The sequence below is a fragment of the Rhipicephalus sanguineus genome, chromosome 1 (genome assembly GCF_013339695.2).
Source record: "Rhipicephalus sanguineus isolate Rsan-2018 chromosome 1, BIME_Rsan_1.4, whole genome shotgun sequence".
NCBI lineage: Eukaryota > Metazoa > Arthropoda > Arachnida > Ixodida > Ixodidae > Rhipicephalus > Rhipicephalus sanguineus.
In genome coordinates this window covers 46,189,670-46,213,337 of record NC_051176.1, presented here as the reverse complement: position 1 = coordinate 46,213,337, position 23,668 = coordinate 46,189,670, and the positions used below count along the sequence as shown (strand labels likewise).

The 23,668-nt window shown below is 46.1% G+C and overlaps 3 protein-coding genes across 3 annotated transcripts; 1 reads left to right on the top strand and 2 right to left on the bottom strand.

The window, feature by feature from the left end:
- Positions 1 to 902: 902 nt before the first annotated feature.
- Positions 903 to 3,987, bottom strand: LOC119390920 (uncharacterized). The gene is made up of 2 exons (XM_037658632.2): positions 3,480 to 3,987; positions 903 to 1,178 (listed from the first exon to the last, which is right to left on the bottom strand). The coding sequence occupies exons 1-2, from the start codon at positions 3,985 to 3,987 to the stop codon at positions 964 to 966; spliced, it is 723 nt and encodes a 240-aa protein (XP_037514560.2). The 3' UTR covers positions 903 to 963.
- A 640-nt stretch (positions 3,988 to 4,627) lies between these two features.
- LOC119390910 (uncharacterized) lies at positions 4,628 to 9,530 on the bottom strand. The gene is made up of 8 exons (XM_037658620.2): positions 9,114 to 9,530; positions 8,992 to 9,048; positions 8,838 to 8,933; positions 8,690 to 8,743; positions 7,147 to 7,212; positions 6,943 to 7,047; positions 6,125 to 6,223; positions 4,628 to 4,857 (listed from the first exon to the last, which is right to left on the bottom strand). The coding sequence occupies exons 4-8, from the start codon at positions 8,693 to 8,695 to the stop codon at positions 4,687 to 4,689; spliced, it is 447 nt and encodes a 148-aa protein (XP_037514548.1). The 5' UTR covers positions 8,696 to 8,743; positions 8,838 to 8,933; positions 8,992 to 9,048; positions 9,114 to 9,530; the 3' UTR covers positions 4,628 to 4,686.
- A 3,854-nt stretch (positions 9,531 to 13,384) lies between these two features.
- LOC119390899 (sodium-dependent glucose transporter 1A-like) lies at positions 13,385 to 17,453 on the top strand. Its single transcript, XM_037658608.2, has 4 exons — positions 13,385 to 13,481; positions 15,977 to 16,103; positions 16,217 to 16,375; positions 16,434 to 17,453. The coding sequence occupies exons 1-4, from the start codon at positions 13,407 to 13,409 to the stop codon at positions 17,405 to 17,407; spliced, it is 1,335 nt and encodes a 444-aa protein (XP_037514536.1). The 5' UTR covers positions 13,385 to 13,406; the 3' UTR covers positions 17,408 to 17,453.
- Positions 17,454 to 23,668: the final 6,215 nt, after the last annotated feature.

Here is a 23,668-nt window from a genome sequence, read left to right as displayed (position 1 = left end):
ATATTGCCTAGAACATATTCAAAAACAATTTTCAAGTCTATGCTGCACTACTGAGCCCAAAAGTAATAATATCTGGCATATAACGTCCCAAAACCACGATATGATTATGAGAGATGCCGTAGTGGAGGAATCCGGAAATTTCGACCACCCTGGTACTTTAACGTGCACCTAAATCTAAGTGCACGGGCCCCAAACATTTTCGCCTCCATCGAAAATGCAGCCACCGAGGCCGGGATTCGATTCTGCGACTTTCGGGTAAGCAGTCGAGTGCCATAACCACTAGACCACCGTGGCGGGGCCTTAGCCTAAAACTGACAACATCGCGATATCAACATCAACATTGGATTTCGCGTGAACATTTTATAACCACCTACATCACATGTCTGTGTTGACTGCAATGCTCCTAACGTACTCGTGGTTGCCTAAGTATTGCTCATGTATGTTGCTGTGTGCATCACTGTTTCGTGTGGTCGCTTGACTAGCTGTGCAAAAAAAAAAAGAATGCCTAATGCTAAATGAAAGTGAAACAGCTCAAATATTGTTGCGCTCACAAGAGCAAGGTTTCCAGCAGTGAAAAGTGGGTCATTAGGTACACATTGCAACAGAAGACGCAATATACACAATTTTCGTATCAGTACTCATTTAATGTAACGTTCGCTATGGATGTTTTGTCAGAAGTGCCTTAGCATGCAGGATAATCAGAGCAACACAAACATCTCCAACAGGGGCGTAGCCAGAAATTTTTTTCCGGGGGGGGGGGGGGTTCAACCATACTTTAAGTATGTTCGTGCGTGCGATTTGTATGTGTGCGTGTATATATACGCAAGCAAAACTGAAAACTTCCGGGGGGGGTTTGGACCCCCCCAAGCCCCCCCCCCCCCTTGGCTACGCCCCTGATCTCCAAACTTTGGTGTTGGGGGGCCTTTAGGATGTAGAAGTGCAGAATGAAGCATCGTTATTTTCCTAACCACTTGGCTTCTTGATTAACTCTGACTTCATGTTGCAGAGTCCTGCGCATACAAATACCATGTCGCTAATGATTTTCTTTGAGTGAACAGGAAGTGCTTGTTTAAGGATCCTGTATGACTTGATCCGGTTGATCGCACGCTCGACGTGAATTCGAACAGACGCAATTCGTCTTGTGCTCGTCACTTCTTTGTTGCTCAGTTGTGGTTTTCCTGCAATTTAACAGAGCAGTAGGTTTGCAGTCAATTAACACAACATGTGCTAGGTCTGGTGTTTTCGATCACTTTTATATTCTGAGAACATACTTGTTTTAGACACGTTTTTGCTTTTATAAAACAAAATGATTTTACAGAAAAGGGTGCAGAGACCTGAAAGCACAAGGAATACCTACTCATATTGGCTAGAGAGACCTAGTGTGTTTGACACAGTAAATAGACTGTGCACATTTCTGCAAAGTTAGTACCATAGCTTGGCTTCAACGTCAACGTGCACTTGTCCTTTCAAACAATGCTAATGCTCATTGTTAGCGTGCTGCCGTGAAAATGACTCCAGCTTCCTAACCTTGGCAAGGGGAATGTCACACTGCCCCAGTATTTCGTATATATGCTATGCAGCCTAAATTCACTTAGAAATTGATGTATCCTGTGCTATGAAGCAATTTTTCAACATTACTGTTAAAAAAAATTTAATGTATCCTGTTTGCATATAGGTTAACAGCAGTAATAAAACTAAGCCATGGCGAAACACTAAATTACATAGCAAGAACAACAAAGAAAAATAACAAAGGCTAATTACGGAAAGCAATCCCCGACACATTAAACAACATCCTAATAAGCTCGATGACATTAGGACTTTGATGTGAGTCCAAACCTCTATAAAAAGACAGCTAGGCAGGGTAGTGTCATACACTGCATCCACTTTCAGTTTATCCACTTGGACAGATGTGTACATAATGCACTTGCCATGCATTTATTGTATAGTATTTCATATCTTTTGGTTATTTGCTGTGTGCATAGAAAGCTTTTCTAGCACTATTGTTAGGTATCGTTTAAATTTCTTAGTCAATAATGGACCTATAATGCTTTTACATTTTTTTACTTTGTATAGTGTAAAGAAAGGCTCGCTACACGCTGGCAGGTTTTTACTATGTATTTGAAGTTGTATATTGCTATGTCACAGTTACACAGGTCTGTTTCAGGTATTTTCAGTTTATCCAGTTGGACTAAATGTTCCTACCTCATATTGTGTATACGTGTACATTTATGTGTACATAATGTACTTGCCATGTATTTGTTTTGAATCTGTGTTTCCTTTGCTTGTATATCACACAATATCAGTCTAAAGTGCACTTGCCATGCATTTATTGTGTAGTATTTCATATCTTTTGGTTATTTGCTGTGTGCATAGAAAGGATTTTTTAGCACTATTGTTAGGTATCGTTTAAATTTCTTAGTCAATTATGAACATATAATGCTTTTACTTTTTTTACTTTGTATAGTGTAAAGAAAGGCTCGCTACACGCTGCGAGGTTTTTACTATGTATTTGAAGTTTTATATTGCTATGTCACCGTTACACAGGCCTGTTTCAGGTATTTTATACCTTTAGCTTCTATACCCTCCCACCATCTTTTTTGTCCCTAAGAAAAATACATCTGATAAATAAAGCACTTTAGGTACACTTGAATGAAAATTACTCAATGCGTGTAGTTTGTTACTTTATGTTACGAAGGCAAACTACGCCATCTGGAAAAAAAATTTTACCTGTAGCTAACCTTTAGTCATTATATTTGTACACAGAATGCAGTTTTTTCATGGTTTGTCACTCTTTCTTGCAATTAGTGGAAAGCATCATTGCACCAATTTACTGCATCCTTATTTGTGGCAAGAAAAATCAACAATAGAGTGCTGGGCACGCGACTATTGCAGCGCACTACTAAGATACAGAAAGTACACACAAAAGAAACAAAGATGTACAAATGATGTCCTTGTGTCCTTTTTGTGTTTCTTAGTACCACGCTGCTATGGTCACGATGTTCAACCAACTAGCCCCCACTTGAGCTCTCCTACTTGGCACGATTTCCCACAAAAGTTGTTTACAGCAGAACAATACAGCAGCAACACACAGAAAACAAGCCAAGCACATTATAGTATATAGGTATGGGCATTAGTTTCTTTGCGCACAAATGATACAGCTCCTTTGTACAACATCAGTTGGCACACAGATCGACATATTGCCAAAGCTGCGACCGTTCACATCAATTTTTCAGTTGGCAGTGCAAAGTGAAGGACTTTCGTGCACGTTTTCCGTCGAATGGAGCGGATTTAGGTGCAGTAACTGTGTTCCTAATGTAATAAAGGACCCTGATGGGAAAAAGAGCATCCTACTACCTTTCTGCACTACAGTTGCTGTGCCACCCTTATAACTGGACTGTAGCAGAGAAATTCTTTGCACTTTTAGCATCCTTCCGATTACAAGCAACACAGAAAAGCAAAGCTGAATAAGAGCCACATACGTTTCGTAAATGCAGGCATGTTCAGTCGAACACCTTGTAGCTGCATCTCGTCTGTCAATGCGAAGCCACGGTCTGCCATGACAACATCACCGTACAGCAGGAAGTCGCTGATTCCGCTGTCATTCGTGATGAACTTGTCCGAGGAACGTCCTCCATAAGCTTTTGAGACAAACATAATGAACCCATTTTGGGCGATAGCGACAAGAAACTTTACAGTATTGTGTGCTTTGTAACTGCTGAATGTCTGCGCCCTAGCTATTAGCTTTCTGGGGCGCTGCAAGGACACCTCGGTGCAATCAACAATGCAAGTTGTGTCACTGTGGCCATTTTCCAAAAAGGACTGTGGGATGCTGTTCTGAATGAGCGATTTTGGCAGCCAGATCACAACGTGCTTCATAATTCTGCTAAGCAGTTCGAGCAAGTATGACACCTGGTTGCATACACAGGACACAGAGATCTTGAATATTCGTGCAAGATGTCCATACAAGAGCCCCAGGCGAAGCCTCATAAGAAATTGGGGGGACGCTTAAGCTTCGCCTTTAAGAGTTGAACGCGATAGGGATATCCTGCCCCGAGTGCGCACTTCGAACACTACGAGTGTTTAACAGAATGCGCGCACTAAGATGTGTGCCTTATGTAATGGGTAGCATGCTTTAAACCAGGGGCAATTATGCGCGAGAAACTTTTTCGAAGTTGCGATGCACCCACTACGTGGTCTTAAAGGAATACGCGCACTAATGTGCCTTCTGTAATGGGTGGCTGTCCTTAAACCAAAAAGTCGTTATGATAATGACATGGTGTGACGCCCGATGGCAATGTACGCTTGTACCACGCAATATTACTGCGATATTGAATGTCGTGCTGTGACACCTGTATACAGGACGCGTATTTTTGAGAAGCATGAAAGTTACTTTCTGTGCAGCTCCAAGCAGAGGCGTGGCTGTGTGGTAGAATACCTGCTTGCCACGCAGACGGCGTGGGTTCGATTCTCACCCGGATCCAATATTTTTATTATTTATTTTATTTGCAGCTTTTTCGATTTTTCGGTCACGGACAAGATGATGATTTTTCGCTCACAACCAACGGTGCCGACGCCGACGGCGGAATTTCTGCGATACGAGCTCTCTAACGCTATCGCGTTAACACATTAACAGCTGGTCAGCACGTGTAAGGACACTTGGCTTCTTCGCCAAGGCTGAAACTGCTTTTACAAGTTCCCAAAAATTGTCTCAGATAGGCCGGTGTAGAATACAATATCGTCCCTGGAGAGCGATTCTGAAACGGATTTCCCTTTGAACCCGATGGGTAAGTGCTGAACATAAGTATGGTCATCATGTGGGCTGTCTTCCCACTGTGTCGACTGGTTACGTGTTTGCACCTGCAAGTAAAAGTGCATAGATTTCAAAATCCCGGCAGCTCATTATTTCTAATGAAGAGTTGGCATGGACTACAATGTCAACTGTATGATAACTTTTTACCATGCCGGTGCCACTGTGCTTGTGTATATCACACTATGCAGCACCTACATGTTACTTGCACTTTAAAAGTGATCAAGTTTGTGTATACGAAGCCAAGTGCAAAATCGTGTGAGGTGAACTATGAAAGTTGCACATGCTGCCTGCTCACATAAATGTTCTCAACTTGAGGTATTTGGCATGTATATGTGAGAGCAAAATAAATGCGCTTGCTAGCAATCAGTGACTCTTCTGTGTCATCAGCCTTGTCTTCTTTCATTCTGCTTTTGGCCTTTTCCTCATGCCTAGGATACGGATCAATTTATTGCTCAATAAAACAGAGCGTTTCAGTGCCACCACCCATTTTTGCCCCACACCATGTTTAGCGGAGGTTTCGGTTGTATCATACAACACATGGCAAGTTTTCTAGTTCCACATTTCATATGGTACAGTACCTTGGACATTGCTTCTGTCGTTAACCGACACTGGAGCATTATGACATTGCTGTTTTTACTTTGTGTTGTCCTTTTATTAGTGTAGCCTGCTGTACAAGGTCAACAATTCTAAAAGCAAACACATCAATGCACCATTAAGCTTAGATGCACTACCATCAGGACATCTCGTGCACCGTGCTCCAGTGGTTGTATTACTGTTAGCATCACTGAAAAGAACACTGTGTAATGTGCAATGCTTGTAAAAAAAGTTTCAGGATCTAGGGAAGATTAATAAAGTTTTTCATTAATTGTATGTGCACATCGTGCACACATATCAGAAGCAATTACTATAAAGCCATCATGACATGCAAAAGAAAGGAAAAGTGGGTATCACACCAAAAGGCCAACAGAACCTGTTCAAAATGCTAAAGCAGGGCGCATAGTTGCGAAACACGAGGGAAAAGAATTAGGTGATCAGAACCAGCAGCCCTTAGAACTTTTATAGGTGTCCTAGAGCTAAGGCCATGGTTTCTCACTGATGATATAAAGTAGTGCTAAAGACTTATTTTATAGTTTAACCAGATATGTAATAATACTTGTGCATTTGGCCAATTGTTTGCAACCTTCGGTGCTTACACACCTGACCTCGGGGTGCTAAGTGGTATGTAGGCCGTTGCACGAAAGCACAGGTGGCATTTGCTCTAGGCTATAAAGGTTGGAGATAAGCGTACCAGTGTGCCATAAAATTTACACTTACACACTGTTCCTGGTGTCCACCGACCCTGTGTTGGGAGTCCTGCACCTCAGTGTCTTTGTTCTGCTCTCCAAAAGCAGGACCGAGATCCGTTTCAGGCATCTGCAGAATGGTGAAAACAATGTTTTTATTGTGGTACTCCTGTCTTAAAAAACATTGCTGCGCTGAAACCTGTTTGTTATAGTGTACCTTGCCCACGTTTTGCAGGAAAGCATGGCTAATCATTGAATTTAGTCTTCGTGTTCATACAGTGTAGGCAAATATAGTACTGACAAATCTAATAATGGTGCATTTTGGCAATTGATTTTGGCCACAAGTGCTTACACGCGTGACCCCAGGGCAGCGCTGTGTTGACCATTGCATGAATGTACAGGTTTGGCTTTGGCTGTAAGCTATAACGTTTGCACATAAGCCTATAAGTGCCACAGCAATTACACTTATGCACCGTTCCTGGTGTTCACTTCCACTTTTCTGGGAGTCCTGCACCACGGTGCCTTTGTCCTGCTCACCAGAAGTGACATAGTGAGCTGTCTGAGCTATCTGCAGTTGAATGAAAACAATGTTTTCTGAAATCTTTTTCACATTGTGCAGGAATGCACCACTGATCTTCCAGTTTCGTTTTCATGTTAATATAATGTGCATATATATACTACAGACAAATGTAATAATACTCATGCACTCTGATATTGGTGACCATGGGTCCCATGTCCCATGGTTGCTGAGAGGAATATCGAACATAGCACGAAAGTACAGGTGTAACTTTTGCTGTAATCTATTAAGTTTGCACAGAATCGTACCAGTGTCATAGCATTTACACTTACACATGGTTCCTGGAGTTCAATGCCTGTGTATGGTGAGTTTGGTGCCTCGGTCCGTGAACTCCACAGACGCTCCTCAGAAGCAGCAGTGTGAGCTATCTCTGGCACCTGCAGCAGTATCAAAACAGCGTTTTTCAATGCATTGCTTTTACGTTAGTGTTGTAGACCAGCTTCAAAGTAGATTTAAATAGATGAAGTAGTGCCTACATTAAAGTGGTGAAGTTGTATGATGGTATCTGCGGCCGCAATTTTACCATTTTCGTCTTCCTGCTCCTGAAAGAAACAAATGAACATGTAGTCTCTCTCTCTCTTTCTCTGTGTATATATATATATATATATATATATATATATATATATATATATATATATATATATATATATATATATATATATATATATGTAATGCCATGCGTGCTTTTTTTTTGTCAGTAACGCTTTCGTTTGGGCTAGTTGGTGTATACTTGGAACATAATGCATGGCTGCGCTAAGAAACACGGACAACGAAAAAATGTACAGAGGACGGGCGCCCGTCCTCTGTACATTTCTTCGTTGTCCGTGTTTCTTAGCGCAGCCATGCATTATGTTCTTTTTGTTATGTGTGTGTATGCGTCTGCACGTGTGTGTATTGTGAGGCAACGTTCAAACCACAAGTCGCTGCTTTTATTCCTCCACCAGAGCCCCACAATCGCATATCTAGATTTTGATGAGTATGTAAAGGTGAGGAGAGGAAGTGAATAAATAATCCTTGCAATAAATAAATAAATATACATATGGAAACAACCAATTTAACCAACAGATTGTGAGGCCATAGAAAGCAGAGGAGATGTTATTTGTAAGTTTTATTGCAAGCGTAGTAATTACAACATGAAGGAGACGAAAAAATGACTTGATGACGGTGAAGCCCAAAGCCACGACTTTGCGCTAGATGCTGCGCCGACTCGAAGGTCGGGAGATCGGGTCCCACCGGTGCCAAGATCTTTCTTCGTCCACTTTAATTCCTTCACCCTTTACGTACTGCACTAACAAAAACTACAAACATAGGCGTGCGCACAGGGGGGGGGGGGGCAGGGGGGCGGCCACCCCCCTATTTATCTAAGAGGGGGGGGCGCAAAGTCAGTCCCACACATTAGAATAATAGAGAGGGGGGCGCTGCGGCAAGGGGAGGGGGGGGGGGCGCAATGTCAGCGCCATACATTGACCTAATTCGGAGGGGGGGCGCTGCGACGAACCTTCGTCCCCTCTGAAGGGGAACCCTGCGCACGCCCATGACTACAAATTACATGTCCCCTACGTTTTCCTTCACTTGTTGGTTCAATTGGTTGTTCCAAGCAGATACACAACTGAAATATATCAAGCACTGTCGCATAGACTTACAATTCCGAATAATACATCGGACGAGGAAGGACTTGTGAAGCGCAACATCGCTGACAACAAGCTTTGCAACGCTGTGCAAATGTAGTGGAGGAGCGTCTGACACCGTGCATGCGAGATAACTAGTAAAAGCACGTTTATCAGTAATCAGCAGGGTTGTCCGGGTAGCACATTTTTATCAACCCCTCCGCACCGCAATTTGCTATTTGAAAGAATGCCGTTCACAGATTTTTAGTGATCGTGCGAGCGTGGTGCGATCTAATGGAAAAGCTCTGTACGCTGGCCCGTACGCTGATTTATTTGCATCTTTCACCTATTCACTAAAGGCAGTAGCCTTCTGGGAAGGAAATCTGCTTTCCATAATTTCGAGGCTGCGTACCTTCATAGAAGCGGCAGCACACAGCAGGAGCAGCCCCTCGGTGACGGCGCCTTACTGTAAAGCGTGATGATAAAAGGTTAGCTCGCGGAATTACTCATTTCGGAAATTGCACAGCTCTCGCAGAACAGAAAAAGAAAAACGGTTGAACCTTTTCTCCAGCAGCGTCTTCCAAAAACTCGGCGTCACCAGTGTCGACATGGAGAGCGGCGGCGGGTGAGGTTGGTGCTAGGTTCTCTGCAGTCCTCTAAAAAAAATTAACCGCCCATTACCAACAATTCTCTCGATAAGAAAGCTCGCAGTACCTTTCTCTTTGGCTGTTCACTTCCGTACCTTACAATACGTCGTCGTCCTTTAAGCACCTATAAACAATACATTTCGTATCATGCGATTTGTGGCGTTTAGCGAGCCATGCACGTTGTCTTACCTTTCTCTTGTATCCGAGTCGAAGCATTGGAACGGGATTTCTATCACTGCGCTTGCCGTCAACAAAATGGGCAGAACACACACGTGAAGATCAAGAAGGGACAAACCCTTTTCTATTCACCACGGCGGTCCACTGTCGCCTCAAATCGGGATCCGCAGGAAACCTATGCAACAAATAGATGTTGCAACCGCACTCCTCTTGTGCGACATTGTGCGTGCCGCACAACTGTTTTCTTGCAGCATTGCGTTTCTTTTGGTTGTAGGTACAACCATAGACAACGCAGTGATGCCCCGTTGAAAAAGCGTTCTTAAAGGACATTCCAAAATGCCTTTGTAAGCTCAAAAAGTCGCTCGCATCTAACAGGCACAACGCAAACTAAGCAGAAGCAAGCAACAGCCCAGACGGCGGCTGCCCCTGCTACTCTCGTCACCAGGTGGCGAATATCGCTTCCCGGTTCGCTGGTTCGAGGTTGCCGCTGAAAACGTATATAGGGTGCATCGTGACCGGGCCAGGGCCTATCGGTACACGGTGAGCTGCGCATCGTGCGAAACAACGTAACCTAATGGTGCGAAAGGTGGCTCATACTTGGCTTATATTAAATTCCTTCGGCCGTACCAACGCGATGTTGAACGCCGCTATTGCCAAACTCATGCACTCTTCCCATAGCAATATTAAGAAGCTTTAGTTAGTCCGCGAACTTCTCAGCGATAGCATTTTACCCGATCACGGCCCCACAAACTTGAGTTGCCTGGACAGGTGGTGCCATCTGGCAGTGGAATGTGCAACCAGGCAAGCAAAGAGCTAAACAGGTGTGTTCCACTTCATCGAAGAGGAATGGTCATTATAGTTGGCCTCCAAATGCGTCGGAATCACAGCTGTCATATTCCGACAACTCAGCTTGTGCACGTGACACGGTCAGTCTCACACAAAATTTCCGACGGAGTCACCTTTCAACTGAGCGTCTGCTCTTCGCCGCTTCCGCAGCTTTCATACTACGCGCTGGCGGGACCGGCATGCCTTGCATGATTTCCGGTTTTGTCCGAAGATTGTATGCTTGGTTGGGTTTCGGTTTCGGTGTTGCGCTTTTTTTTGTTTATTTAAAATTATTCTCCGATTTGCCGAGTGTTTCTGCTACCGGGCCTGTGACAGGAGCGTCTCAGGAACATAAAAGCACCATTACTTTGACATGGCCAAAATATCACCGGAGTTGGCCTTTAACGGTGAGTGTACTGCTTTCGTAGGTACCAATTATGCAGCTTTAGCTGGGCGTCTGCAGCAGCTATGCAGAAGTTTTCTGCCAGCCATTTCCAACAGCAGCCTGTGTCCGCAGGGCTGTTGCGGATGCCCAACTAAAGCTGTCAGTTAACGAGTTGCCACCGTTATGCGCGTTGCTGTGCAAGCTCCCTTATGGTGAGCGATGCAAACAATTATCAAGGGTCATTTCTTGCTGATCGCACGTTCTGTCTGCACTACTGAATGTGCAAGATGTCGTTTTCAGATGCACTTTAGTCTACTTCATAATAACATTTCCATCGACCTTGAGTGTGCAGCGTGCTTCCGCGCGTGGGAACGTGAAAAAAAAAAATGCCTGTGCACAGAACGCTCAGACGCACTATATATAATGGCTTTTGTTGGCTTAAAGGCAGTAGTTTGAGGTGCAGATTTAGTACGGTGCTTCCAGAATGTACGCCGTAGCCATTCAAGTGGGACACGCGCTCGCCGGTAAAGTGAAAAAGCTCTAGACTTTCGACGGCACGCGTTGTTGCGGCCGCCGCCATGCACTCTTTTCCCTCGTTTCTGTTTGCTGTTTTCGTGGTTTGCATACACTGCGATGACGTTGGTCGTTATGACAGAATCGAGTGAGTGTACGTGATTGTGGGAGCTATGTGCGGTAATTCTGGCATATGACATGTCTGACCTCGACCTAGACGGCGTACGTACGCGCTGGGCGTCGCTCGGGCCCTCGTACTCGCATGTGTTTATCTTAGTATTTAAGGATGGGTTACGTTTGTAAAACATGCGGTCAGTAACCGCTCACGGCGTGCCCCTGACTGCCGGAGGATGTGCTTTGGTGCCTGGATATGCCGGCGCAAAGCCGTGTTTATTCTGAAACCAAATTTTGAAGCTATTTCTCAGAAAAGAAGTGCTTTCATTCGTGTATAGCCAGTGCCTATTGCGAGACGAGGTTCCCGCTGCCTTTTACGTGAAAATTTGTTTTTGTTGCGAAATTTCAACGAAACACTCGTGGCAGATGTGTGTACAATAACGGTGTGTTGAACAAAGGGTGGTTTTAAATACAAATAATCAATGTGTGTGTTTTGGTTATTCCCAGAATCCCGGATCACTTCTCCCGCCTCTTCACTCCAGTTGGCAGCCACACTCGGGGAAATAAAAGTGCCGCTCTGGTCTGGCTCCTCACCGCTCGTGATGGGAAAATCAACAACGGCGTTCACCCTGTCAACGAGGCAGTCGGTCCTACATTCCTTTGGTTGGACAAGACGACGTAGGAAAAGAGGTGAGTGGCACCCACGCAAAGGAGCCTAAACCAATTTCTTTTCTTGTTTAAAAGAGGCTCACATCATTTTGTGCTGCAAGTTTGTCGCCAAGTGACGTGTTACAAAAGCTACTATTTGCAAGTTGTGTTTTACACGATAACGGCAAAAAACTTGGTTCCTTACCATGCCTGTTTGCATTTGTTGTTTTGTTGTTAGCCTTTATTATGTCGGTGTGAACCACCTATTGTGTAGGTTTTGCTAACCTTTACTGCAATTTCATTTTCTCATCGTAATATCACATTCTGCTTTTCAGATACCGTTTTTCATGGTGCTCACGCTGAACAGGAGCGACAACCTATCAAGCCACAAGTTTGATGCCTCCAGCCGTCACCACTTTTTGATTTATTCTTAATCATAGGAATAAATATGGAAACATGATGCCGATTTGTGCTGTTTATAAATAAACAGCACAAATCGGCATCATGTTTCTATATTTATTCCTATGATTGACACTGTGCACATCACAGTCACACATTTTAGTTGGCTATACTCATACAAGCATGTAAATGAGGAATACCTTAACTTCTTGATTGGAAATCACTGACCGTCTTCTCGCGCTTTCTATATCCTTGCTGGGAAATATGTGTTGTTTTGACGAGTTTTATTAAAGTAATTCTAAAATTGAACTGTTCTTTTTTTGCAGTCGCTAGGCAGAACGTCAAGTATTATTGGACTTGGTTAAAATGAATAAATACTCCACTATTTTTAACAGTAGTCGCGCAAAAGTAGGGCAAGGATCAAAATGATTAGCTTAAAATACTTGTGGAGTCGCTTGACGCTTCGGTGTGGGTCACTTGACCCCCGTAGGAGTGTTACCGGCAAGAGTCGTCTGACTCCGTATAAGTGGTAACGTGAGCCTTCGGATGAGAGTCTTTCCACTCTTCCTAGAGGCTCAGGGGACTCTCCTACAGCGAGCCGACCCTGACCCACGAAGAGAGTCACCGTGAGTATTTAGAGAGAGTCCTGTACGTGGCAAGTCAGAACTCTCCGAAAAGAGTCACGCATCACTCATGTGCTGGCGCTGTCTTCTTCTTTCGCCGTCGGTATTTCTCGCTCTACCGGGTGAATTACGTCCTACAGCCGGCCGCACAACACCGAGGCTTCTGTTTGTTTATTGCCACTCCTAAATGCGCATGCCTGATATGCACCAGCAGGTGGCGGCGAACAGCTGCGTGCGCTGCTGTGCAGGGTTGCTCGCTCACGCTGAAAGGAAACCAGGTCTGTGTGGGCGTACGTGTTTCCCACGAAGCGACTGCGCCCCTTCTTTGCAAGACACGTATTTTAGTTGTGCTCTGAACGCAGTGGGCGAGCCCGCACTTGCGTGTCTATACTTCAGGCGCATAGCTAATTAGCGGGAAAAAGGACAGACAGGACGCGGCGCTAAACTGGAACTGGCGTGTCTCGTATTTTGTGTTTGTAGTCGTCTTTCGCGCAAAAAAATGTAAGCGTGACGACTAGCCGCAATCAATGCTTTCTTTTTCCAGCTGGTACACGATGATATATAGCGTGCAAGGAATGAGTGACACGTGGAAAGCGAGGCGCGCCTTTCAGACATAAATTAAAAAAAAAAAGTCGGAGAAGTGAAGTGATTGCTGCCGTAATGCTAGGCAAGCCCGGAATTGGGGGGCAATTGTTGCAGAGGATAAGCTAGAGATAAGCGCCTTTCATGAAACAGCCCTTTGCGACAAAGAGACTCGACTCCTTTGGCCCTGACAGGAACCACGGCAACGCTGCAAGGATGCTGTCTCCTCGCGTCCAGCTGTGGCTCAAGCTGGGGCGTACGTGCAACCTCAGCCTCGGCTGTCTAGGAATGGTGAGATACACTTTGCGAGCATGACGCAACACGGTTGGGCGAGAGCTTATGAAACGTTGTTATGTATGTGCTACTTGGTTCGCCAAAACGTCATACAGAGGACCGCATTACAACCGCATTAACCTCTATCAGGCTTCCCTTGAAGCAACTCGTAATGAGCGTGGCTTTACACTCCTTCATCACTGAAGGTGTGATTTCAGTGATCCTGACAGATTAATTCAGCGCATAATGCGAGCTTTCCGGGGACTATTCTGCCTGCGCGAATTCTGACCGAGGAATGACACTGAAGCACCGCAATTTCACGCTTTATTGTGGTAAGCGTTTTAAAAGTTGCACTGCATAATAAACTCGAGTTTGTGGCACGTCTGTAGCGTTAGAAATGTAAGGTTTCAAGCTTATTATTGTTAGCCAAGCAGCGATACACAAAAGGCAAGGAATCATCTTACAGTGGAACGAACACAACGCAGTAGAAGACGGCGACAAAGAAGGGCGACACACACATTGCTGCACTTACTAGTACATACAGCGATGTGTGCAGTGGCGTACATCCAGAAAAATCACAAGGGCGGGGGGGACATATTGCCATGGCGGCCATTTTGTTTTTATAAATATAGGATTTATTTTTAATGATTTAAAAATAAAAATCGTGCTTCGAAGATAACAAAAACGAGCTTTCTTTTTTTTTTGTAACGTGATCATCGTCGAGCAATCGGATTTATACATTGTTGTCAACGGCTTCCGCCTAATTGTCGACATAAGTAAATATGATTCTTTTACTTTGCACATAATGCCCAGCATAACAAAACATTTGCGGTGCGTCAACCCGTAGCATTTCAGAAAGCTCGTGCTCTGCATCAGTGACATTTGAAACGAAAAGTATAGCTTTCGCTTTTGTACTGTCCTCTTTTCTGAAGGGCCTCAGATTTCAGGGAGAGAGCGCTATATCTCAAGCAAATTGTCTGCAAGGTCAAAGGCTGGGAGGGACATCTTTTGCAAGTGGGTGTGTCCAGATAAGATCGAACACGAGGTCCCGGTCACCATTCCCGATTCTGACGAAATTTACTGTAGGTCTAGGCATTAAACCCAGAACAATGGTTTCGCAGTTAGTTATGCGAAAAAAAATTTTGTTCGCCTGAAAAAAAAATATACAAATTTTGGCCGCAAAAAACGGTTTTCCGCCAATGTCGCGATTTCTGAATTTTGAGCGCACCTAGGGACTTCTTCGTCACAATATTTATTTCCCTTAAAGAACGAGTGAAATACAATCTTATGAGTCTATTATTTTCCTTGCTTGTCGAAGCACTTTTGAAGAAAAAAATCACAAACTTGGCAAATCGCACAAAATACCTGTATTTCAGGAATTTATTGATGCAAGCAAGTTAAAGTGAGGATAATAAAAATCGGTTCATATTAACTTCCATACTTTCGCTCTCTTTTACAATAATTTGCGTGGTTTTGTCGCGCTCCGTTTTACTTCATAATTGGGCTCAAACGTAAGTGATTTACCAAAAACGCCGAAATTTGAAAATGATTTTCTCAAAAAGGCCATTTTTAATTTTTTTTTAAATCCCTCTGATTGAAGTCAAGGACGTCGTCTACCCTTGTGCAGAAAAAAACGCTGCATTATTTTGGTTGTTAACAAGTTATAGTGCGTCAAATGAGACCATGCCAGCCTGGCGGCCGCGTCGTTCGTTATGGGCTGAAACTCGGATATAAGTTGCCCAAAATACTTGTACGTGACATAATCACAAATCAGCAGCTCCACACCAACAAATGTGCAGCCCGGTGTCGAGGTTCAGCAAGCTTTGTCTTGGGATCAGCCGCTTGACAAACCCGCAGCAGCGGCGACTTGATGCTGCGGGCACTCACTCACATTACATGAGTGCCGCTTCGACTGCGGATGAGCTCCGCTTGCGCGCCAAACTACGCTCAGAGGACAAACGAGAGAAGGAATGCATCACTGTGAAAGTTAAAGGCCGTTAAGTGCCAACAAATGTCATAGTATGCAACGAAAACTCCGCCGGTAATTTCCCAGTCATTTGACAGACTCACAGTAGGGGGTCCTACGATGAAGAATGCATGGAAAGAATAGGGAACAGTAATGAAGCACTGGTAGCAACAAATACAAAATTCAGCCATAAAGTCTGCATCGACAGAAATGATAATACAGTAACTATAATGAAAGTCAATGTGGACACAATGGAAGGAATCATGATACTTAACAGGGGCAGTCGTGAAGACACTCGCTAGTTTATCCCTTCCCACCCGTATCTGGCCGGTGCTGTTGAAAGACGCGAGTTTAGGCGTGCGCAAGGTCCTCCCTAGTAGCCTTTGGTCTCGGCATTCCGGGAGCAAAGGTGGCCAGTTCTTGGAACGCAGCATTAAGGTTGTTCGGCCGCCGTTATCGTTGCGGACCTGCGTGGCCATATTTAAACAATGGTGGTCCGACAGGCTTGGCACGCGCACATGAGTAAGTGAGACCTTCTGGCGTGCAGGGTCTCATCCTGGCCCTGACTGGAGTGGCACTGTTGGACCTGGTTGAGATCTATGGTTCTGACATATCGAGCGTGTCACACCTCATCACCACACGCTGCGTCGGCGGCCTCCTGGGCTCCCTGCTAGGTGCGGTCATCCGGTGGACACTTCTTGGTCGCGGTATCTAACCGATCCGACTGGGACGAAAAGTAAGGCTCCTGCGCCAAGGGCTAAAGTTGAGAAATTTCCGTCTTTTCCAGGGGGAAAGCTGTACGACACGTACAACGTGCAAACCATGTCTATCCTGACGATGGTGATCGCCTGCGTGACGGTGCTCATGATTCCACTCAGCGGAAGCCTGCCTCTGGCGCACGTGATGGTCTTCTTCGGTGGGATCAGCTTCGGTGCCTTCGACACTGGTGAGGCCCATACCGCGATAACGGCGGCCACAGCTAACGACGCCATTGTTCTGTTCAGGCGCGAACGTGTGGATAATCAAGCTGTGGCCGCAGAACAGCAGCCCGGCGTTGCAAGTCTTCCACCTGGCCTTCGGCGTCGGCTGCCTAGTGGCACCGCTCATCGCCGAGCCTTTCCTGTCTGCTGGTCACAATAATACCACCTCGTTGTTCAACCTAACGGATCCGAACGGCTATCCCGCGTCGGAGGTGGACGAGAGCCGCATTTACTACGCGTTCGGCATAGCCAGCGCATTCCATCTTGTCCTGCTCGTTGCCATGGTAGCGCTATACTTGGTCGACAATGCGGACGTCAAGCAGGAAAATGCCACCGTCGTCTGCAGGAAGGAGTCTTCCGGGGACGTGCGCTTTGGCCGAATCCTGCTCGCCCTGCTGAGCGCCTACGTGTGCGTCTACGTGGCGCTGGAGTGCACGACGTCCCAGATGCTTACCGCATTCGCCGTCAAGAGCGAGCTGCACTTGACCAAGTCTGCGGCGGCTCGGGTGGCGGCCGTCTACTTCTTTTGCTTCGCGGCGAGCCGCCTAGCCGCCGCGTTGGTCACCCTCAAGATGTCGCCCTTTCAGATGCTCCTGCTCTCCCACGTCATCCTGGTCGTCACGGCCGCAGTGTTCCTGGTGTGGGGCTCGGTCAACGGCGCCGTGCTTTGGGCCTGCAGTGCGCTCATGGGCATCGGACAAGCCCCAGTGTACGCGGCCGTGGTCGCATGGACCGTCGCCTACGTCAATATCAGCAACAAAATGATGTCTATCGTTATAGTCACAGCTGGTATCGGCGCACTATCGCCGCCTCTTCTAGTCGGTCAATTTTTAGACCACAGTCCAAACTTGTTCCTTTACGTGTGTTTTGTGGCAGTCTTGCTGTGCGTAGCTTTTTTTGTTGGCACGTACTTTTACGTTCGAAAGCGGCCGCTTCTGAACGCCGATCGAGACGAGTGCGTTAGTGCAACTTGCGAAAAACACATTGAGATGCGCTAGCACGTAAATAAATTCAAGATGGCTTCTTGTTTCTTGCGATGCCCGTTATGCACAGCAGCCGACCTTGGCCCTGCAGCGGCCACACAAGCCTGCAAGAACTCGCTTGGTGGCGGCCCTCAGGTCAATTTCACAGCAGTTGACCTCACTTGTGATGGTGCCCGTCCTTCGAACAGCAAAGCAAGGTTAATTACCTCAGTGCTGCAAGATATCGCCAGAACGCATCGCATTTGCACGCGGTGTTTATAGCCATCGCGGCAAAGAAGACCTTAAGTGTCGGGTACTGCGGGTCCCTGGGTAACCCAACTGAAAAACATTGGGGGACCCTTAAGCTTCGCCTTTAAGAGTTGAACGCGATAGCGAAATCCGGCCCCTAGTGCGCACTTCAACCACTAAGTGCATACTTATTAATGTGTATTGTTACACACACACGCACACAGACACACAAGCGCGTGCGCGATGTATCTATAGTAATGGTAGAGGTTTTCGATCTAAAACACTTCCCTGTGCAAGAGTCGAGACATATTTGTCACAATGCCTTACAGATGGCAGCACATTATCTAACGTTTGCTGTTTGCTTGATCAACGCCTCCTCTAGTTAGCAGGCGTTGTCTTGATATGTTTTCCACTAGATGGACATAGTTGTCCACTTTTGGGGCTGTTTGAAAGTTCGTGTGTGTTTTTAGCGGCGATCACTGCACTATCCCGGCTTTTTCGAAGCATGGCGTCGCGCAAAAAACGTAGCTTGATGGCCTCGCCAATGCGCCTACAAATCGACGAATGGGCTCATTTTAGTCGTGACACCTGCCGAACAAAATGCGCTAAGGAGACTCCTTCCACTACATGTCATTTATGCAGTGTTTTTTTTTCCGAAGCAATTGCAAGTAACATCGTGGCTTTGTGGTAGGACACCTGCTTGCCACGCAAACGGCCTGGGTTCGATCCTCAATGGGACCGAAGATTTTTATTGTTTATTTATTTGCATCTTTATCAATTTTTTCGGTCACGGACGATTTTTCGCTGACAACCAACGTCGCCGACACCGGAATTTTTACGACACGAGCTCTCTAACGCTATCGCGTTAAAACGACTTCGGCTCTACGCTGGCCCAACGTGCATGGCCGACCTGGCCTGCCATAGGCCGAGGTTGGGATAGGTTAATGGCCTTACACCGGCCGACCTTTGGCTGCTAACATAGGTCCAAGGCCATAGGCCGTAATTGTAGACATGAGGCGGTGCACAGCTGGATCAAATAATCTTGTGCGAATAATGTAGTGCAACAAAATGGCAGCCGACGCTCATTCAAGAATGTTTAGCTGACCAAGAAGTAATGCGCGCGGTGTTGAAAAAAAAAACAGATATATAGCAATGTCGGCTTGTCGCTGGCTCATAGTACCTAGCCAACGTGGTAGGTAGCAAAGCATGGCACTACGTAGGACTCTTTCCCTATCATTTGCCGACCGTTGGCCGAACGTCTTCGGCCAACTAATAACCAGCGTAATTGGTTGCCAATGAGGGCACCACTATGGGCCGCCATTGGTCGGTAAACAATACCGGTTGCCAAGCGCTGCCAATTTATTTGCCAACCATCGGCCGTCGGCCAATTTCAGTTGGGAAGTAGGCGTCTTCGTCTCGTTGTTTCCGATCCTCGTCAGAGAAGAACGAGCAGCGTTGATCCACTCAAGTCCGCGAGAATCACCAGTGTCGCCAAATAATTTTTCAAAGCTATACGTTAACTGAAAAGTCGCACCGTCCCTAATTATAGCGAAAGTCATCCTCTTATTATTTTCGGTCGATTATTGTATTGACCCCTTTCCCCCAAAGCATTCTGCACCCAGCGTGATTTCGCACTGCCTCCGGGAGCGGAGGCACTAGAAGCTTTCAGAGTCCGCACGGCGCGCTAGAAGACACTATAGAAGAGTGACACACACACAGCGCTGTGCGTTATTCTTCTATTGCGCTGCTTCCAGTGTTTCACCAACATGCCCAAGCGTCGTTTCTGATGGTGGTGCAGTGCCTCCGGGCTTTTGACCTAGCGACGAAGTCATGTGATGACGTCATCGTGTGACGTCACAAGTGGTGGCGACCTGTGACATCATGATGACGTCGTGTGGTGAGCTCATCAAACGATGATTTTTTGCATCAGTCGTGTTGACGCCGCCACCAACGGTCACTTTTCGAGTTGACGAGGCATCTAAGGCTTTCGCCTTAAAGGGGCCCTGAAACACTTTTGTAGCGTTAGCTACACTGACCTAGCCGAGCAGGTTTTGCGTGCCTCCTCAAGAGCCGTGCTGCGCATGCGCGAGGATCAGTGATGTCACGCACCGGAGCCGGCACCTCCCGCGCACTCCGCCGCCGCCGGTCTGCGCTTTCCAGAGGAGTGACGTCGTAGTCGTGGCAGGCGTATTGGCGCCGGCGCGCGCGCAGCTGTTCGCCTTCGCTGTGCAGTCGCCGTCTGACGCGGCGCTGCAGCCGCTTGATAGCGCCTCTGTCTGGCGTTTGCCAGTGTGGTATAGCCATGGAGAAGGAGAGGGCAAATGCTGCTCAACGGCGCAGAAGAGCGGAGAAGCTTAACTCATCGGATCCCGAAGTAGTTGTCTGGCAAAATAAATGTACATGTGTCACATAGTACGTATGCCGTGTGTGTATCATTGGAGCAGCAGTAAGCATGATAATCAGGCTAATCTTAGACAATCAGGAAAGCTAAGAATAATTAGCTGAACATTTGCTAACGCTACGTTATCCTGGCATAGCCGAGCTAAGCCACTGCAACATTTTTTTCAGAGAACACGCGAGCCAAACATTATAATCACACTGAAAATAAGTCGCGTATTCGAAAAGAAAAAGCAAAAGTCACAGTTTCGCTGCCACGGCGAAGCAATGAATGCGATAGCAACAAATTAGAATGTAAAGCGAAGAACGGAAAGCAGCTCGAAATTTCCAGCGCGCCGCTCAAGAGCAAAGAACGCACGAAAAGAACTCACACAGGACGAGCCCGAACTATCATGCGTCACAGCTCGACACTTGAAGCGCACTGCTCAAACATAAAGCAGGATGCACGAAACGAATGAACAGGTACACACACAGGACAAGCGCGAACTGTCACAATTGTTACTTATTTCTGTTTGAACAGCGCAAACCTTTCGCAAACGCGGCCGCTGCAGCGAGCGAAGCGATTTTCGTACGCTCTGTGACTTCAGCGCGGACATCGCGGGGAAAGCACCAGACATACAAACCCCCGCTCCAACCCCCCACTCCACCCGCCCCCTTCTTTCCTCGAGATAAACGCACGATGGCGACCACGCCCTGTAGGTCGAAGAGGAACGGCGTTCCGCGGCAGCTACTACCGCGCGAGCAGACAGCGGAAGCGCAAGGTTCTCCCTGCGCAAATATCGCGCTCCTCGCGCCATCTCGCTGGTATTGAAGAAACGCTTATAACCTCCTGCCTCTATGAATACTGCGGTAAAGGGTGTGTATATAACGCTCGCCGTTAGCTACCTCAAGGATCTGCCTTTGGTGGCATATTGGTTAACGCCTCGCGCGGCGGACTGAGAGGTCGCTGGTTCGATTCCGCGCTTCGGAAGCTTTTTTTCGGAATTATTTTTCTTTGCGACTTTTATATATATATATATATATATATATATATATATATATATACATACTTATACATATACGCAGCATAACGGCGGCGACGGCGACGGCAAAAACCAGCCGAGACTGTCCATATAGTTGCTATCGCAATAAAAGTGCTCAAGGTCATGACGCGCGTGCCATCCCTCCCTGAGAAGAGAGAGAGCTCTTGCAGCGTGTGACCAATCTCTGTAACTCCGCTCGTACTTGATGGATTGTAAAATTTTTTTGCGGCGGTCCATTCGTGAGGCAATAAGCTGCTTTAGTGAAGCCATTCGATGGTTACTTGGAAAAGTGTGGTGATGCAGGGCCCCTTTACTAAACTACACATTAAAATACGCGTTTTTTTTACCCTACGTAGCCTTCGAGCGAATTTTGTTTTGAGATATGTAATTACTAGATTTGAAGCATAAATTGGGAACGTTAAAGAAAAGAGCACCAGTACAACCGACCGTACCTGAAAACAATAAAAGACTATCATTAGCCGAACAGCTAGTATTTTGTGCATTATAAAGTAGTAACAGCAAAAGTACAACAGATCCGGCAACTACGCGTCGCCGGAGCTAATGGCGGAGTCCATGAGCGGGGTGAGATAATCTGGACATATCCAATCAGATCAGTCGATGGTGCCACGTATAGTAAGACAATGCCACATAAGAACGGAAGCGTTCGACTGCGCCGCTCTGATCTGTCGTGATTCGCATGTTTAAAGTCTTGTAATAAATTACACACTCGACGCAGAAAGCTTAAATCGCTCTGCTAATGATTGGTAGGACTTGGTTTACCGGTTACTTGCGTTTGTACGAAATCGTCGGAATGGAACGAAAACCGCAAGCGAAAAACGAATAAAAGAACCGATATTTTTAGCCGGAACGAAAACGTAACCGAAACTTTGTCTATTATTTCGTTCCGGAGTGAAACCAAGATTTTTTCATTCGTTTTTCGGTGCGCGAGAAAACTTCGCAGTCCGCAACAACTGAGCTCGTGCAATGTGAGCAGATCTCAGGGTACAGTATCAGCGTGTACCTCAGGCAGAAATTACAAAGCAAACATATGTTGAAATTGTGCGAAAAACGAAAACAGTGGAAACCAGAGGTGTTTATATTAACGCAAGTGGACTTTTGCGCGCCTGTCACGAAGGCCAAAATGGAGAGGGCATTGTCGGCGCTGAAGTTTTTTACAGCGAAAGCTGTTATGAGGTCACAACATCTGACTTTGGCGTCATAGTTTTCCGCCGCTGCAGGTGTCCGTGACCGCTATCAAGTGAAAAAAGAAAAAAATTAGACGAGAAAAAAATTTCTAGGATCAGATGGGATTTTAACCCGCGCCCTCTGCGTGGCAGTCGGGTCTTCCACCACAGTGCCACGCTGGTGCTTGTAACTCCTTCGCAATAATACTCCATACAGGCGTCATGTCGGGCAAGGAATCGTGTTAACATATGTAATATAGCGTGGCAGAAGAGTAAAATAACGACGAGTCATCACACAGTGCCAAAGCGCAAAGAGTGCGTTGTTTATTGCTTCCCACCAGTGTTGCGAAATTTCCACTCCAGAAACGGAATGACTCTGGTATCATTCCACATTCTCGCGACCCTGGAACAGAATGGGGACAACGCTTGGAGCAATGGAATGGAATTAAGCGCCTTTTGCACGTTATGGAATGGAAATGCAATTACGTCTTTTTCTGAAAATAGAGCACGTTTTCGTCCGCGTGCTTTTTTTAGAATTTCAAAGATTAGTGAGTCAGAGCCTCGAATTTAACACTTAAACACTATTTTTAAAAGGGCTTGGCTGATTGCAAGCATGGTACTACAAACCGAGGCGTAAGTTTGTGTACAATAAAATGCATTATCCCAGCAGATACTGAAGGGAGAAACAAATTACCCCTACACGTTGGTTCCCATTGATACCCCCCCACGAAAGTGGCGAATACTTTATGCAGAGTCTGATCTTTATCTCTCGAGGAGTTTAGTACCTGGCACACGTAAATAACCTTTGCGACAAGGAAGATATTGCATACCTGCGCACAGGCGAACACAGAAAGTTCTCCTCACCCCATCCATGCTTACGAGGCGCGCTTGACAAGCCTGAGTGCTGACGAGCAGTGCGGTCCAGTGTTCCGTATTCGATGCAAAGGCACAAGGTGCCCGAACGGTGCACTGTTCCAACTAATACCAGCAGATCTAGAGGGTTTTGTTCCCCATTAACCAAATCTTAGTTTTCTCCATATTCACGACCGCTCCAGACGCGTGGCAAAAGTGCTTAGTCTTCTTGAATACTACTTTTGTCAGCATAAAAATGCGCTATACCGTCATTTTAGCAGTAACACATTTAAGCTTAAACAATATTAAAACGTCACCGCTCATTCACACATGCTGACCATGCAAATACTATAGGTAGCAGGAGAACTGCCCCTATGGGAATTAATGGGATGGTTGTAGTGCACGAGATATGTCTCCAAGCTACTATCCCTCAACCTTGGTAACGTGTTTTACGTACTTTTGCGGTTTTTAATGCATCTGATAACATCAGCTTTATGGGGCGTTCATTCTTAACTCGATAAAACTATCAAGATGCTTTTCCTAGGTTGAGGAGTTACATGAATGGAATTGAACTGTCCGGCCATTCCCGGAGT

Bases quoted from the DNA above. Each gene is read 5' to 3' on its own strand.
- LOC119390899 (XM_037658608.2), top strand. From the start codon at position 13,407: ATGCTGTCTCCTCGCGTCCAGCTGTGGCTCAAGCTGGGGCGTACGTGC. The intron at 13,482-15,976 runs GTGAGATACACT...TCTGGCGTGCAG, and splicing joins GCCTCGGCTGTCTAGGAATG to GGTCTCATCCTGGCCCTGAC. The intron at 16,376-16,433 runs GTGAGGCCCATA...TGTTCTGTTCAG, and splicing joins CTTCGGTGCCTTCGACACTG to GCGCGAACGTGTGGATAATC.
- LOC119390920 (XM_037658632.2), bottom strand. From the start codon at position 3,987: ATGAGGCTTCGCCTGGGGCTCTTGTATGGACATCTTGCACGAATATTC. The intron at 1,179-3,479 runs GTATGTGGCTCT...GTTAAATTGCAG, and splicing joins CATGCCTGCATTTACGAAAC to GAAAACCACAACTGAGCAAC.
- LOC119390910 (XM_037658620.2), bottom strand. The intron at 6,224-6,942 runs GTAAGTGTAAAT...ACCATTCTGCAG, and splicing joins TTGAACTCCAGGAACCATGT to ATGCCTGAAACGGATCTCGG. The intron at 4,858-6,124 runs GTAAGTGTAAAT...TTTTACTTGCAG, and splicing joins GTGGACACCAGGAACAGTGT to GTGCAAACACGTAACCAGTC.